This window comes from Podarcis gaigeae (genome assembly GCF_964106915.1).
Source record: "Podarcis gaigeae genome assembly, chromosome: 5".
NCBI classification, from domain to species: Eukaryota; Metazoa; Chordata; class Lepidosauria; order Squamata; family Lacertidae; genus Podarcis; species Podarcis gaigeae.
In genome coordinates, this window is record NC_139681.1 from 74,081,945 (window position 1) to 74,099,715 (window position 17,771).

The 17,771-nt window shown below is 42.5% G+C and overlaps 1 protein-coding gene across 1 annotated transcript in view; it reads right to left on the reverse strand.

The window, feature by feature from the left end:
• Nucleotides 1-2,409: 2,409 nt before the first annotated feature.
• SLC9A9 (solute carrier family 9 member A9) overlaps nucleotides 2,410-17,771 on the reverse strand; it is a 273,537-nt gene continuing 258,175 nt past the window's right edge. Inside the window, exons 15-16 of the mRNA XM_083739541.1 lie at nucleotides 6,708-6,813; nucleotides 2,410-6,067 (exon numbers count right to left, since the gene is read on the reverse strand). Coding sequence (XP_083595667.1) covers nucleotides 5,846-6,067; nucleotides 6,708-6,813 — 328 coding nt within the window. The 3' untranslated portion in view covers nucleotides 2,410-5,845. The remainder of the gene's footprint in view (nucleotides 6,068-6,707; nucleotides 6,814-17,771) is intronic.

Sequence of the window (17,771 nt, forward strand, 5' to 3'; positions counted from 1 at the left end):
GATTCGAACTGCCGACCTTCTGATTGGCAAGTCCTAGGCTCTGTGGTTTAACCCACAGTGCCACCTGCATCCCTTTTCAGGAGATACACACCTTCAGTTTATAGCACCTGCAGCTAGGGCTCCCTCTATTGGCCAGTCTGTTTGTCAGCTAGCGTTTTGATGGCTAGAAATAGGGATGGTGGTGACTCAATTTAAAGGGCCGCTTTGGAAGTAACAGTGCCTGTTTTGTGATTTATATTTCTGTGATTTATATTTCTGTGTTTGTGCACTTATGTCTATGCATTTATCTCTAGCACACTTAGGTTCATGCACTCCATTTACAGAACCCCTAATTCTTATGACAGAAGTCAACTATTTTGTCTGTCTTTGGTACCCACAAGTGCCATGACTACTCCCATACAATGTCAGTGTGATGTCATTCCACAGAGCTGCAGTACATGTGTGATAAATTGCAACTTCGTGGACAGATCTGATAGTGTGAGTCCTTCTCACATGCTTTCTCATCCTGCTCTCTCCAAAAGAGTGCTTCTCAGGTGCAAAAGACTGATGAGACTGTCCCTGCTCATGTCACTGCAAGAATTTACACACATGCGCATCACAGGTGTGTGTGATAGAGCCACAGGGAAGTGAGCAAGCATGTATGAAATGGTGGGGCATCTGCAGTTTTGCTCAGGCAAATTAGGTTAAGGCGAACAAATGAAATATTTCACATCAGGCAATAGGTCAATTTAATCAAGCAAATATAATGAATGCCTGAGCAAAGACTTCAATTTAGTCCAAGGGAAGTTCGATGTATGCACAACCAATTGCAGTTTTTGCAGCCCAATTACTGTCAATAAATTTGTGCCTATAGTTAAGCTGGTAGTTGTACATTACACTGGACTAAAGCCCAAATACCAAGTTTTCACAGGGCCATGTGAGAATTTAATCTTACCCACTTCTATATATAGTACACAGTTATCAGATATTGGCCCTGAATGTTATCTTAGACTCAGAGCCACTCAGGCCATAGCCAAAAAAGAAAGAAATAAAAAGTGTGGGGTGGGGGAGACAGGATGGAAAATTGATTTGTGCTTCTTGTTCCTTGCACTTCATGTTCTTGTCCAGAATTGATCTCGCTTATCTCCCCCGTGGGGAGATATGCAAGATTGATTTCAGATGAGATGGAGAATCCTGGGCAACAGGAAGCACAGATCCCATTCTGTCCACTTAAATTGTATTGAAGTCACAAAAGCTTGCAAATCTGCAGCTGAATACAGTGGTACCTCTGGTTGCGAACACTCCTGGTTATGAGCTCCACTAACCTGGAAGTAGGTGCTCCTGGTTGTGAAGTTTGCCCCAGGATGTGAGCGAAAATCGCATGCCAGAGGTACATGCGCAGCGGAAGATGCCATTAGTGAAAGCACACTTCAGGTTATGAACAGTTTCCGGTTATGAATGGACCTCCGGAACGGAGTCTGTTCATAACCAGAGGTATCATTGTGCAATCCTCTATCGACTGGGCTCTGAATTCTCTCTCCCCGCCTCCACCACCATAAAATATATTTATCATGGTACTGTTTTCACAACTTTTACAAAAGGATGCAACCACTTTCCATCCTCTGGCACGATATAACCATGAACCTGCCTACTGAACTAAAGCTTCTCACTGTAGCAGATTTCAGGAAGGTGTTTATGTAACAACTGTATATGCCTTCTACTAGATGAAAATATATCTAAGCTGTTTATAATAGTCTAACTCATCTATCCATTTCTTATGAGGCCTCCTGGGTGTGAATTCTTCATTCTCACATTGGGTTACAGGACATCCAAGTTGCATCCTTCACCACGGCATTGAGAAGGGAGTCCTTTCATGTTCTTCTTGTGACCTCAGTTCCACATGCATACATAACTCTCTTCATTCCTAGTTACAGGTAGGTAGCCGTGTTGGTCTGCCATAGTCAAAACAAAATTAAAAAATTCCTTCCAATAGCACCTTAGAGACCAACTAAGTTTGTTATTGGTATGCGCTTTCGTGTGTATCTGAAGAAGTGTGAATGCACACAAATGCTCATACGAATAACAAATTTAGTTGGTCTTTAAGGTGCTACTGGCAGGAATTTTTTTTATTTTGTTTCTCTTCATTCTGTTCCCCCTCCACTTCTGCTTAGGCAGCTAAGTATGTCATACCCAGGAGCTATAAACTGATGACTTCTTTTCATCAGGGTCAAAAATCAGTAGAGCCAATATATATTTTCCCTTGTGAGATCCTTTGAAGCAACTTGATTCATGTTTTGGAATAAATTCAATAAAAACACATTCAGCTTGTGATCAGCTGTAGAGTGCATAGAATCCCTGTTTTAAATTAAGGCTTAAAGCAGCTGCTGTAGTATAACATTCAATCGACAATTAATTAGACTTGGAAAAGCGAGATTAAAGCTTGATTATATTTAAGTTTGTGCTGCTCTTATCATCTGTGAGTGAACCAAAACCCATTCCACTTTACAATCATTCACAGTCTCAACAAGATGGTGTGACATTTATTCTTACAGATTACAGATGTTGTTGAAAGATATGAGTCATTGTTCCATAAAATTTCCCTTAAGGCTTGACTTGTAGGGTAGCAACCTTTTCATGACTGTGCAATAAGCAACTTGAAGCTGCATTCCTGAGTTGGGAATAAAATGCAATACAGTACAGTACAGAACAGAGTTAGTCATCTTTACGTGCCTTGATTTCAGAGCAGCAGTCCCAGTCCTGGACTGTGGCCAAAGCGTGTGACCACTATTATGAAAGTTCTGCATGGAATGCTTTTTCAGCGTAGTCATTCATCTTTCTTGAAATCCACTCTACATTTCATTTATGATCAAGCATTTCCTTAGAGAATCCCATTCTGGGCTAGGGTACATAGTTCAAGTTCAGGACAGTGCAAGAGATTAGAGAAACTCCTCTATGAGGAAAAGCTACAAGTTTTAGAGTTTCTTAAGGAGAGTAAGGCAGGGTCATGATAGAGGTGTATAAGAAGAAGAAGAGGAAGAAGAAGATTATTCATGATGTGGATAAGTTTTTTTCTGATTCCTCCCTCTCATAATATTTGAACTCAGGGCCATTCAGTGAAGCTGAATGCTGGAAGATTCAGGAGAGGAGAAAGGAAGCACTGCTTCAAGCAGACAACAGTAGCGAAGGCCACCAACATGGATGGTTCTAAAAGAGGATTAGGCAGATTTATAGAGGACAAGGCTATCAAAGGCTACTGGTCATAATGGCTTTGCTATATCTCCACTGTATGCCTCTGAATACCACTTGCTAGGAATCACACATGGGGAGAGTTCTGCTTGCAGGCATCTCATAAACATCTGGTTTGCCATGATGAGACCAGGATGCTGGCTAGATGGGTCTTTGACTTGATCCAGCAGGGCTCCTCTTATGATTGCTTGTTCAGTGTTAATATGAGCAATCCTATCACAATCTGAGCCCTACTTTCCATGGGATTGCTTCTTGAACTTCCAGTTGTGTGATAGATTTCCATGAAGATGGACCCTTTGATACAAGCATGTATTACATACTGGGCATGTATTTGCAATACCTTCCAAATACCTCTTCCCAGGTAGGTAAGTGCTGAAGAGTCATGTGCTAACACTGAATCAAACGACAAAACAATCACAGTTTATCCTGGAACTTGATGGCATGAGATTGTTACCATGACTCAGCGATTATTTGAGGTATATGATAAAATATGCCAATCTCACCCACGCTATTTCATTGAAAACTGTCACATCAAAGTATACATAAGTCGGGAAAACTGCATTGCAAAGAGGTAAATTTCCCTGCTTCTACTTATCTCACCAAGCAAGTGTTTGTAGAAAAAATCGAAAAAATGAGGAATTGCCTTGGGAATAATATCACCTGGCATTATATATTGGCATCAGGTAAAGATGTTTTTGTTTTCCTGGGCATTTGAGCTGCATCAGTGATAGGATAATGTATGACATTGTTTTCCACTGTATTGTTTTTTTTACTTGGTTTTCAATCATTTTAAAATGTCAGGAAATGACATATAAATCTCAAACTGGTAGTATCACTTGCCTGTATTGTAATAGTGAATTAACTTCCTTCTCAGCCCTGCCTCTCCTACAGAATTGCACTTAGGTACACACCACTGGTATAGGTAAAGAAATAATTGCCAAAGATGCTGCTGGTTTTTTGATATATTTTTTTGTAGGGGAGAGATAAACACAAAAAGAAGACCTATGATTGCAGCAAAACTACATGTCCATAAGGCCACAAAGGAGCTGAACACTTGTAGGCACTAGATGCTATTCTAATACAGGAAGAAACAGGCAAAGAGATAGAGAAATCTGTAAACAACAGTAGACCACAGAGAAGTTAGAAAATTATATTGCTGTTTATACTCCACAGCTCTACCTTGTGGAGGACCTCCTTCTCAAGCTATGTTCCTGCTATGTGTTGCTCTAAAGCTACTGTAGTCCAGCAACCACCCAATTAATGAGCATCATAATGGGTAGGTAACTCAGAACACAGGGGTTGAATCTTAGCAGCAGAGCACATGGAGCTGGCCTTGAGTGCAGACGATACTGTATTGAGTAAAATTGACCTATGGTCTGATTCGGTATAAGGCCATGCCATAGGGCTGTCAGCTAAGTTAGGAAAAGTTGCCCACTATGGACCTCTTAAAGGCATCAGAATCTCATCCATGAAGACATCTAGTCACCTTTACTACCTTATTTCTTTAACATATTGCTTCACAGTCCATATTGTATTATGCCATGTAGCAAGCAGGTCATTTGAACAGTTTGTCAAGAGCATGAACTTGCTCTTTGCGGCACTACCACAACCTTCTTGATACGTGGGTTTGAGCAGCAATGTTCATACACTCGTGATGGATGATTCAGACGACCTTTTCTCTGTGTAGTGTGCAAAGCTATCATGTGTCTAGGATTGCCTTATTCCTCATTGCAACATCTAAGGCTGCAGAGGATGTGAAAAAGAGTTTGCACACCTTGTTTTAAAAGTCTTATATAGCACGGGCTTGCAGTCTTTCTCTCTCTCTCTTTCCACATTCCTGAAGTCAACACAGAACACCAGGGGAGAAAAGACAGCACATGGGCTTTGTATTATGAATCTACCTCACAGGGGCAGGAACAAATTGACTGGGGGAAGGAAGTGTAATTGCTGTCTATACCAGTGATCATTCTCAATCAAAACAATAACAAGGCCCTAGTTAGTGACTTGTGCAGGCCTCAGCAGCTCATATATCAATGCCCAGTTTTTGTGCGCAACGTTGTTGACCCATTGCTGGCAAACTGCCATCGATTGAAATATATGTAAAGCTTGCAACAGTAATGGTAACTCCCCCTGCCTGAAATATGGAAGAACTGTCCACCTGACATCATAGGATAGTATACAGGCAAGCGAGCAACAACATCAAAATGGTTGTGATCTTTGGAGCATGTACTGTAGTTAACTAAATCCTCATCCTTCTCTCTATTGAATTAATTAGAAGAATAACATTCAAAGGCCTTTGTGTGCATGTGAGATAGGAATGGGAACGATGAAGCATGATCAGAGACTATGAGTGCATATGTAATGTCCCAGTAGCAGACAGACGGTGCCCTCAATTCCATTATTAAAAATTGCCACTGTCAGAAAAATTAAATGTAGTTGTATAATATATAGGGATGGTAATAAATTCTCATTCCTCCAGGCTCCAGGGATAGATTCAGCAAGGCTTTGCTTCTTCTCCATTTATGCCCTTAATACATTTTCAAGCTCTGCATAATAAACATGGCTTCCATGCCTTCTGTGCTCCTTTTGATGAAAATGTGATATACATCTTCGCTGGACCTCAGGCTGAGGACACCAACTGGGATTGACCTGGAGCCGATTCAGGCTGGAGTTCATATCCTCCTAAGCCCAAGTCTCCTTCGTAAATGTTTTCTTTGGTTGGAAGATGGGGTGGGTCCATTATGTTCTGTGCTGGCATTGGAGAAAGGTCTGAAGCAGCACAAGTCACAGATAGTTCATCGTTATTGACAATGAAGTCTGTATCATCATCCTTCAGTTGCTCCTAGGTGTTTTTTAAGAAAGGAAAATAAAATAAAATAAATGCTTTTCACTGACAGAATAAAGTCTTACAAGGTGGCTTTGCAGCTCCATTGAAATCTGACATATTTGATTTGAATTGAATGCTGTACTAGTTTCCTTTATAGTTACTCATATTAAATGGCAATGCATTGGCAGAAAATGGAGTTTGTTTATTAATGGTTGGGTCCAATTGTTGTGCCTCCAGTGATGGAAGGATGATCTGGTGGAACTTAACATGTGTGGAACATGGATTGAAGCAATATTAGGCTCCCCCTCAGCCTTCAGACATCCATGTTACCTTCTACATTCTCCCCAAACCTCTGGAGAAACATTCTATTAGCTTTTTGAGGGCTTACTCTAGAGCACAGCTTTCCATATTTTTCATGTTGGTGACACACTTTTTAGACATACATCATTTCGTGACACAGTAATTCAGTTTTACTAGCAAAACAGAGGGTAAACTAGCCCCTTTCCAGACCCAGGAGGAGCATGGGGATCATTCACATGACACACCTACACAATGCAGCCAACACACTAATGTGTCGCAACACACAGTTTGGAAAGCTCTGCTGTAGAGGCCTACCCAAAATAATGAAACGTGGACATGCAATTTTGCTACTTACTCCATATGCTTTAGGGCTAGTCAGCAATCTGGCCACAGGATTACACCATTCTGGTAAAGTTGTAGTAAGTGGTGGGCCGGAATGGGTGAGAATTGGCTTCAAATATCTGTGAAAGATGTTAAGGACAAGTTCCTGCCTTATGCATATGTGAAACTATGAAGCACTACAATCACTGCAACTAGTGTTATAATAAACAAAAACAGGCAATTGTCATCATCAACAAAAACAAACAAACATGGATAACGGAGAGTTTTGCTTCACTTTCACATGTAATGCAATTTCACATTTCTCACCTTCATTGTTCTCGTACACAGGGTTAATATTCAGCACGCCATGCAAGAAACTGTCTTTTTCAATAAACAAAATTCCACTGCTAATCTTTATAAGTATAGCTGTTAAAATATGAATGATGAAAATACATTATCTGTGAACAGATGATGCCTTAAAGATACTCATTACTGATAATCATCCCTATTACAGAGAACTATTGCATTCCAAATACTCCACTGCAAAGGAAGAGAGCTGCAACTGAGGTCTTAGTGTTACTTCACAGTGCTCCATTTGGAATGTCTCTATGGCATGACCTTGGCCACATTCACACCATACATTTAAAGCATGGCTCATGGCTTCTCCCAAAGAAATCTAGTTTGTTAAAGGGAGCTCTAGTTTGTTAAAGGATCTGAAAGTTGTTAGGAGATCCCTATTGCTCTTACAGAGCTACAATTTCCAGAGTGGTTTAACAGTCAATGCCACTTCACAGGGAATACTGAGATACTTATTACATAGATATATGTTATATGAGATGCGAGTGGCGCTGTGGTCTAAACCACTGAGCCTCTTGGGCTTGCTGATTGGAAGGTCAGTGGTTCAAATCCCCACGATGGAGTAAGCTTCCATTGCTCTGTTCCAGCTCCTGCCAACCTAGCAGTTTGAAAGCACGCCAGTGCAAGTAGATAAATAGCTACCGCTGTGGTGGGAAGGTAAACCCAGTTTCCTGTGTGCTCTGGCTTCCGTCACAGTGTTCCATTGTGCCAGAAGCGGTTTAGTCATGCTGGCCACATGACCTGGAAAGCTGCCTGTAGACAAACGCTGGCTCCCTTGGCCTGAAAGTGAGATGAGCGCCGCAACCCCATAGTCGCCTTTGACTGGACTTAACCATCCAGGGGTCCTTTACCTTTATCCTTTTTATCTATATGTTATATATTATTACATTTAGATTCTATCTTTCCTTCAGTGAGCTCACAGTGCCATACATGGCTTCCCCTGTCCCCATTTTATCCGCACAAGCAACCTTGTGAAAGACTGGGACTGGCACAAAGCCACCAAGTGAGCTTCCTGAGGATTTGAACTCTTGTCTCCCAGGCCCTAGTCCAACACTCTAACCACTACACCGGGTCTTTAGCTATGGTTGCCTGCTGAACTGCAGTTGTCAAGGGCACCTGCAATATGCAAACTTCCTCTCGATGCTGCAGTTGCTGAGTGGTGAATATGCACACGTTTCAGCTTTAGCTTGTTTATCTAAACCTAACATGCCACCATCAACATGCCTGGAATACCAAGCGACACTGGGAACTTGTCAAGCCCAGAACTCTTAAGAAGAAATGTGATTGGAAAACCGGAGGGGATCTAGTCAGGGGATGTGTACAGCAAGCTATCTGGGTGTATCGTTTTCATCTAACATCTGCGATGCCCTGAAAAGGTGCCCCGACAGACAATTGCAGGCGAAAACTATTCAAGATGCAGCTGCATGGAGCACTTTGCATAAAAGAAGCAAATGGCTAGTAATTGTCATGTATACTTGGCTTCCTTCGAAGTGCCCACTCAGCATTTTCCAAATAAAACCTTCACACCCCTTCCCTTGTCACAAGCCAAACATATTTCATGAAATGTTAACTAACTTTACAACAGGGAAGTGAGTGTGAAGCCGTTTCCTGTAATGTGCCCTTTCTCAGAATTCAACACATTCGTTTTACACTTCACACTTCAGTGCTCCTTTATATGAAATTATGTAAATACGCTAGAAACAGGCTTATGCTATTGTTTTGCACCTGTCGTTCCAATCTTTTCATCCAAAAGTGATTTATTGGGATGAAAGAAATCTGCTCATCTTGAGCAATTATATCATCGTCATATCTGTTGAGAATGATCCCTGCCAAGATTATTTGTAACTGATGTATCCTTTGACACTTTCCCAGGGTGCTATTTCCCTGTATCAGGAGAAGCTAGTCACCCGCTATTTATTTGTGGCATTTAAGAACCCTTCTCTCTCTCTCTCTCTCTCTCTCTCTCTCTCTCTCTCTCAACATTTGATCACATTCTTTTGCAAGGAAAAAAAAGGATAGGAAAATAAAAAAGGCATTGAAGCTAAATAATGGTCTTGTAGTAATAACATCCAATGGTTTTGTAGTAAGAACAACAACACTCTCATGTTGACCAGTGATGAAGGATCTTTTGTCTCACTTAAAAGGTTCAACTTTTTACCACTGGCCATGATCCAAAGGGTCATGTGCACAGAGGAGGCTGATCTATGAGGGCAAATGGGGCACTGCCCCACCAATCTCAGTTGCCCTCAAGTTAACTACCACTTGCCTGCATTCTTACTTACAAACAGTAGGGGGTGCTTTGCCTGTCATTGGCTCTGACTCCACCTGCTGACTCTCCCTGTCTTCTGCCCGCCCAGTCCCAATAGGCACCAGTCACCTGTGCATGCTGGGATTTTTCAGGTCCCCCTGCCCATCACACACTTCTACATAAATATTTTCCTGAAGGTCAAGAGGACCATCGTCAACAGCAGCTTTGGATGGAATATTAAGGGCTGCAGCTGGAATGGGAAATTGCCAACGGCTCCATAATGTCTGGAAGAACCTTCAGTATGCACAAACATGTCTTTCACCACGGTTTTGCATTAAGGGCATGATTCAGCCAAAGCTAAGCAAAGGCCCCTTGCTGAACATTATTCTGCTGGAATCAGGGGGAACATAATAGTGCTTAACTGTAGGTGAATCATGCCTTACATTCTGGAAACATTCATTTATTCTAATTTCATGGTATGAGAAACACAATGTCCTTGAAGTACAAGGGGGAAAACAATGTTCCCTTTAAAACTCTGTATTACGAAACTCTTTTAATAAACAAATGGCCCCAAGACATTTGTCATAGGTTGAATGGGACCCAACAACATAATCTTCTGTTTGTACAGGATGCCCAAGTCAGAGTTAATTTGCAGACCTTTGTGGGTGGGCAGTTTTACCCGGAGAGAGGTGCTTTCTGTTGTGTGCTAGCTCTTCATCACTTAAGGCCATGTAAACCAGTTGCCAGAGGGTTTGGGGTTAATCTTAAAATGCTGTAATTTAGGGCAGCCTTCCTCAACCTGGTGACCTGCAGACGTTTAAGGACTACAGTTCCCATTAGCCCTGGCTTCCACAGCGATGTTAGGAATTGTAGTCCAAAACATCTGGAGTACACCAGGATGTGGAAGGACGATTTTAGAGTGCAGGTTTGCAATGTGTGTTTCCATATTTGGGTTGATAGAACTCAGGAGGCTGTCTGATAACAAGTCCATCTAGCTCCACGATTGTCTACACTAACTTGTAGCAGTTTTCTAGCATCACCTGCAGAGATCTTTCCCATCACATGTGGCCTGGTTCTTTAACAGAAGATGCTAGGGATTAAAGCTGGGATCTTCTGATGCAAAGCACGTACTCTACCACTGAGCGATAGTCTGCCCCCTGATATGATATGTGCATATAATAGGAACAGGTTAGTTACCTTCCAATATTGCATAAAGCACTGCTGCAGTTTTTTCAAAACAGTGCTGGGGAAAATATTATTTGTCTTGTTGCACCCCAAGGAGACATAGCCTTTCAGCATCACGTCTTTTGCTTTTGTGCAGAAACTCTGTCTTCTGTAAGTCTACTCTTACTCCTGATGAGCTTTGGCTTCCAGTGGAGCCAATTCTCTGGTGCTGGCTGGGTACTTCTGATTTTGTAATAACCTATCAACCTCTTTGTTGTGTCATTAACTTGTTATTATTTTGCCTGCTTTGGAGCTCCACTCCTGATGGACTATTTTTATTGTTTTAATAAACGAAACCATTATGTTGCCTCTTGATTATCGAAACAATTGGTTTATTCCTCTCACAAAAAAGTTGTTGGCATCTATCTGTATTGGGAGACAATGGGAGAAGGTGCCTTCAGGGGTGAAGTCAAACTGTTGGAGAGTTACAGTGCTTGCTGTGGCTGTAAAGACCGATATGGAAGAGACACATTTTGTTGCCCCAGGGAGGTGTCAGGAGTTCAGCCTACGCTCGAGTAGGACCCTCGCAAAGACACATGCCTGACTGGCATGTTCTCTCCCTCCTGGTCTTTTGTTTGGGAGCTTCTAAAGCTTTCTTCAGCCCGAACATCACAGCGGCACACTTAAGGATCCGCAGAGTTTGCGCATCATGTGTGACAGACCTCAGCAACTCAGCATTTTGGCTAATCTACCTTTATTTACATATAAACACACATGGAGCACTGCAACCCTCTCTCTCTAGCTTCAGACAGCAAAGAGAAAAAGAACGAAGGACAATAGTCCCACTTCATGGAACATCCTGTCTCTGTCACTTCCCACTCTGTGGAGTCAAAACATATACTGTCATGTGATAGACAAAAATCCTATGACTGCAGTCATGGAGCAGGAATTCTAATAGAAGGTGTCCGGTTGTGCTCGTGCAGGTGTACCATGGCATTTCTTCTTTTTGTGCTTCTCCCACACAAATGGGGGGATTCTAATCTGTGTGCAATAGCATTCCTTACTTCTAAAGCATGTCAGATCTGAGTTTGCCACAGCATCTCTCTTCTCTCTCAAGAAATGTTCTGGTGAGATGTCGGCCAACATTTCCAGTTCCACAGTTGTACGAAGTAACAACTGAGGAAGGCAGGAGCTGTCCAAAGGCAACCATCCAAATGGCAAGCAGGGAAAAGTTGTCTATATAACTATTCTAGCACTGCTCTATACTTGTCAGAGCTATGGAGGCTGCTTGCATTTCCCCCTCCTTCAGGTGCAGCACTCTGGCTGATATTCAGTTCTATTTAGATGGAACAACTAAGAACATAAGAATGGAACAGCTGGGATTCAGGGACATAGTGCCTCTGATACTGGAGGTGACATAGCCAGCATGACTAGTAGCCAATGATAGCCTTATGCTCCATGAATTTGTCTAATTCCCTTTTCAAGCTGTCCAAATGGGTGACCATCACTATATCTTGGGGTAGGGAATTCCATAATTTACCTATTCATTGGTGAAGTACCTCTTTCTGTCTGCCTTGAATCTCCCAACTTTCATTTTCATTGGATGAACTCTAGTTCTATCAGCTATTTCCTCTATGATGTCCTCACTTACTCACTTTTTTTTATTTCTACACTATCCCTTGCCCATTGAAACCCTTTCCCATAGAGGATTTGCTCCAGCCCCTTGATCATTTTGGTGTCCTTTTGGCATTGTGGCAACCTCAACTTATGAGTGGCATTCTGTGGGCTGTCCATTTCAGTGGGTCTACTTTGAGTAGTACTAATGTTAGCTACTACCCCAAGGGTACATAGATTTGTGTAAAGGCATAATGATACTGGGAGTTTTATTTTCAACCCCTTTCCTAATGATCCTTAACATGGAATTCATCTTTTTCACATCTGCTATCCACTGGGTTGACTACTTCATTGAGCTACCTGCTGCCAGTTGGCATCTATCTGTCTCAGGAGACAATGGTGGAGTGCAACTTTGGGAGTGAAGTCAAATGGTCAGAATACATGGCAAATGAAGTTTTCTGGTTGCGTTGCTGCAGATGCACCATGGTGTTTCTTCTCTTTGTGCTCCTCCCTGTGCAAGACATTCCCACATGTTGAGGTTGATGCTGCCAGCATTCATGTCATTTTTGCAGACATCTCTGTAATGCAGAGGACTACTTGGTCTGCCAATGGGCCTGGTGCCTGAAGCCAGCTTCCCACAGAGCTATCTGCTATGACCCCTGCAGTTCCATGCTGCACCCCAACCCTGTATCGTAGGCTGGTAACTCTGGAGTACCTGCCCTAATCCTCTATTTTTGTTGCCACCACCTGTGTAAAACAGACTGAGGGATCATAACTACATCACATTTCTCTCCCCTGCTCCACCATATGGATTTTGAGGTTTATTATTACTGGAAAATCCATCCACATTAAAATAATGGTATTGATTATGCAATCACAAGATCCACTATTCTAAGTTTCCTATGGCTTAACACTGAAACACTGCAAGTTTTGTAACAACGGCATCCACAAGGGTCCATAAACACATATCGGGTGCAGGCAAATGGGCCATACCAAAATCAACATTTAGGATTTTAAGTAAACAATAAGGAAACTGACTATGTTTCTGACTAAACATGCAGGGAGATATCTCCTCCCAGCATTAAAAAGGAACATGGCAATGCAGTGTTTTGAAAAAGCCCTTGTGTTTCAGGACACAAATTTCAAACTGGTTACCTAGGAGGGGAGAGCTTCCTGAATGGATCCACAAACCATTCTTCAAAGAGCATTCTAGAAGGAAACAAAATAGCACGGAGCAAAAGAACGGCAAAGCAATAAATCAGGATATAATTGCAGATTTAGCAGTCAATGGGAATACAAGAACACAGTTGCACTTGGGGCTTCATTTACAAGAACCAAGGCAGTTTTCTTTGCTAAAACTTGATTAGTCACTGGGTTGGAGCACAGTAGCTCAGTTAAGTGACTCAATATATACATAAACAAACCAACCCTTGCTGGTCTATTTGTGTATGATTGGCCATTCAATGAATCATACCATTTAATGAGCAATTACAGTTCACGGTCCCTTGCTAGCAGGTATACTGGCAAGGATGGAAAGAGCTGAACCAAGATTTAATTTCCAGGCCTGCAGTCCTGGATCCATGGGGGGAAAGTTCTGATTGCAGTTCCATCTGATCTCTACATTCCTGATGAACTGGGTGGGAATATCTGGAGTTTGCTTTAGCATGGCTTTTGCACACAGAGCCAGTCATATGGGTTTGGATCCCAAGAGTCCTTCTCAACTCTAGCCTGATTTTCTTCAGATGTGGTAGTCTCAAGGCTGGGAGAGGAGACCAACCCTTTCTCCCTCTTCTTCCTAGGTGGATCAGCATCACTGGGGGTAGCAGAGAGAATTCAAGCTCATTACCTGATTCCTGGCCTTGGGTCTCAGCCCCACCCTCTCTGGTCAAATTGTCTCATTCATTACCCAGGATTACAGGAATGGAGTCTGTCAGTGTACAGCCATGGTCTCAATCCACTTCTTTTCAATTATAGGCAAATCTCTCTTTGGCTTTGGGGACCAAGACTGGGGGAGGGGGAAATCCTTCCAAAATTTCATTCTGGTTCATTGTACTGAATTAAGGTCACCTACACCCTGCTGCTCCACCAAGTAGGGACAGTTTCTCCATTCACTTGGCGCTGCAGATGGTGGTGGGGATGGAATTTCTTTCTGATCTCCTTGCCTTAAATGGAGGGAGGGTTAAGATTATCTTTTAAGATGCTGCCTTCTCTCGTTCATGGCTTTCCCTCAGCAGTTCCGACAGACAGGGGGAGGCCTTTCATTAAATACCACAGGAATGATTGTGACAGCTGAGATAATCAAAAACAACAACCCTATTCAATCAATATAAATTATGGCAAATGAAGGAAATAATTGCAAGTGTTACCCTTTAAATTATGCAAGTGTTATCCGTTAAATTATGCAAATGTTATCCTTTGAGTTATGTCATCAGGACTACTGAAGGATTTTCTAGAATCTAGGAGTATATTTTTATATCGACACCTTCTTCCCCTTTGGAGATACATTTCCACACAAACTAGTAATGCCTTAAAAAAAAGATAATAGTGACTGTTGCCCTATGACATCAAGGGAACTGTTTATAATATTAAGAATCAGGGCTTTTTTTCAGGGGGACTCAGTTCTGGCACCTCTCAGGTGGGTGCCATTGACATTCTAAGAGAGCGAGGGAGGGGCTCATGGTGAGTTCCAGCACCTCTTTTTCTAGAAAAACAGCACTGATAATTATAAAAATAATATTAATTTATTCCTTCCTCCCAAAGGAGCACAGGGTAGGAAACAACAAAATAATGCAAACATTTTAAGAACATTAATCCTTAGCCCTGTAGTTCTTTCATGCATAGTTTGCCTTGTGTGAATCTGAAAGAGCACTGTATCTCCCACCAGACTTCTGCCTCTGATGATGCATGGACAATGATAAACTAGGAGGGAATGCAGCACTCTGATCCCCTCCCCTGGCAGCTGGCTCAAAGAGAAAAATCTGAGGATGGGAGCCTTTGCCTGTGGCTCCTTCTTCAGTCTCCACATGCAGAGGTCTCGAGGTCCTCACAACAGATCCACCTGTACTCCCACCTGCAACTATTTTCTAAGGTACCTGTGATCGGAGCCTTTTTAATTTATTTTTTAAAAGCATATTTTTCTGTGTTACCTGAGACGTTATAGATTTTAGTCAGGTGTCACTTTCAAAGAGTTTTATGCCATTTCAAATGCCATTTGTGACTCACAAATCACAGTGGTGCCAATGATGGATTAAAAAACAACAGCCGCAGAGTGATGGCTAGGAAAGCTCTGCTTCTGTTTCTGATCTGACTTCATTCCTTTTTGCTCTTTTGTGCACTACACGGAACAAATGTATTAATATGAGGGCACTGCTTCCGAAAGCCAGACATTTATAGAGAAGGGAGCACAATTAAGTACAGCCTAAACAGAAGGAAGAGAACCCGGGAGAAAAAAAGAACTTGGTCTTGCATTCATAGCTAATAGACCAATTAAGTGCTTCCAGACACACTTCAGAATACAGAAAACTACCTGGCCTTCATTTGAATTCATCCAGTTGCTGAGCAGAGCAGATTTATTTATACACCGTAATTTGTACGCACCAGGCCAAATGTGGCCTGTCACTCATGCATTCTGGCCCACTTGACGCGTATGCTTTGAGGCAAGTCTCAAAAGCAAATATTGGGCTTTAACAAGGGATTTCTAAAAGAAGACAGGCAAGCTGGAGCACTTTGTTTCACAGGAGAGCAGAGATACAGTGGGAATAAAGGAAATCTGGTGGAAAGGAGAGAACCCGTGGAATCAGAATTCTCTGAATTCAAACCCGATAGGAAAGACAAGGAAAGGACTACTGAAGGGTTATGTTGCTCTGTACAGGAAACAGTGTCCTACAAGCTAGAAATCTCAGGAGGGGTAGACCCTCTACAGTAAGGAAGGTAAGGTCAAGGACCCCTGGGCAGTTAAGTCCAGTTAAAGGCGACTACAGGGTTGCGGCGCTTATCTCTCTTTCAGGCCAAGGGAGCCTGCATTTGTCCACAGACAGCTTTCCGGGTCATGTAGCCAGCATGACTAAACCGCTTGTGGTGCAACGGAACACTGTGACAGAAGTCAGAGCACACAGAAACACCGTTTACCTTCCCACCACAGTGGTACCTATTTATCTACTCACACTGGCGTGCTTCGAACTGCTAGGTTGGCAGAAGCTGGGACAGAGCAATGGGAGTTCACCACGTTGTGGGGATTCAAACTGCTGACCTTCTGATCTGCAAGTCCAAGAGGCCCAGTAGTTTAGACCACAGTGCCACCCGCTCCCCTTCTACTCTCTACAGTAGTTAGCAGAGTTTAAGATGGAGGCAAGAGCCTGTGTTGGGAGAAGAACTTGAGGTCATTTGCCCCTCCCTTCTCTTATAACTAAGGATAGGTAAATATGTCATTGTACAAACTTACCCACTGCATTAAGCCATATACTGATATTTTCATCTGATTTTTAAAGTGTTTTCTGCTGATTCCTAGAGGAATGAGATTTTGCCATATAGCTAGATGCTTAACAGTTCATTGCTGAGTGTACCAACAAGATCCTGCATGAGAACGGAAGGATGAGAACGGAAATTGTGTGGCAGCGGCAGCGGGAGGCCCCATTAGCGAAAGCACACCTCAGGTTAAGAACGGTTTCGGGTTAAGAACGGACCTCCAGAATGAATTAAATTCGTAACCTGAGGTACCACTGTACTCTGAAAAGCAGACAGGTCTGGTCCTACCATTAGGCAGATGTAGGTGACTGTCTTAGATGCTGGAGAGGTGTACAGAATGGCAGCAAAGTGTTGGAGGACAGAGGGATGTGGGCCGTTAAGCCGTCCCTGCTGTTCCTTAAGCTAGCCTGCCCTTAGGTATGATAGAGGACACTGATGATATCTTTTAAAATTGGGAATGCTAAGAATTGAAGCTGGGATGCTCTGCATTCAAAGCTTGTGTTCTACCACTGAGCTATATCACTAATCCCTAAACATGCAAGGTGGATTGGAATCATTCTTTTCATATTGGTGGTTGAGAGATGGTGATTCATAGAAGACCTCCTATTGCGCTTGTAGTTGAGTTGACATTTGAAACAATGACTTTCTGGCTTATATCTAACATGCTTTCCCTCAGCACAGCTTTATCTATCTTCCTTTTGCACAGATTCCTAGTAAGCATAATTTACTGAGTTGATGTGCCCAGACTTTACCACACAAGAAGATAACTTATCTTCCCCACGAAGCTGATTTTGATCTTCTTGCAATTATAGCACCAGCAGCACAAAGCATTTCCTATCCAAAGCTCAGTTCATTTTGCATGCTGCAACTGACAAACTCAAACCACTGAGGGCAGACTTTGGGCTCTCAAATTTCAGCGGTGCCCTGTGCAACAGAAAATTTGGCACCCCCTCCCCACCTCTTGCACACTGCTCTACAGCAATGTTGTGGTGCTCCCTGAGGCCCAGTGCATCTGAACTGGTTGTGCTACCCTACAACCACCTCTGCTGAGGGCTTCACACCATACATTATGACTGTGGATGCTGCAGAGGTGTCAATGTTACACTGTGCAATAAACATGTAACGCAAAAACACTGAGAAGTCATGCTGTAGGAAATACCAGTGCATCATTGATGTAGCCAAGGATAACAATTGCCGTACAAAATATGAAATGGACCTTAATCCCAGATCAAGCCATTCAGATGATGACAA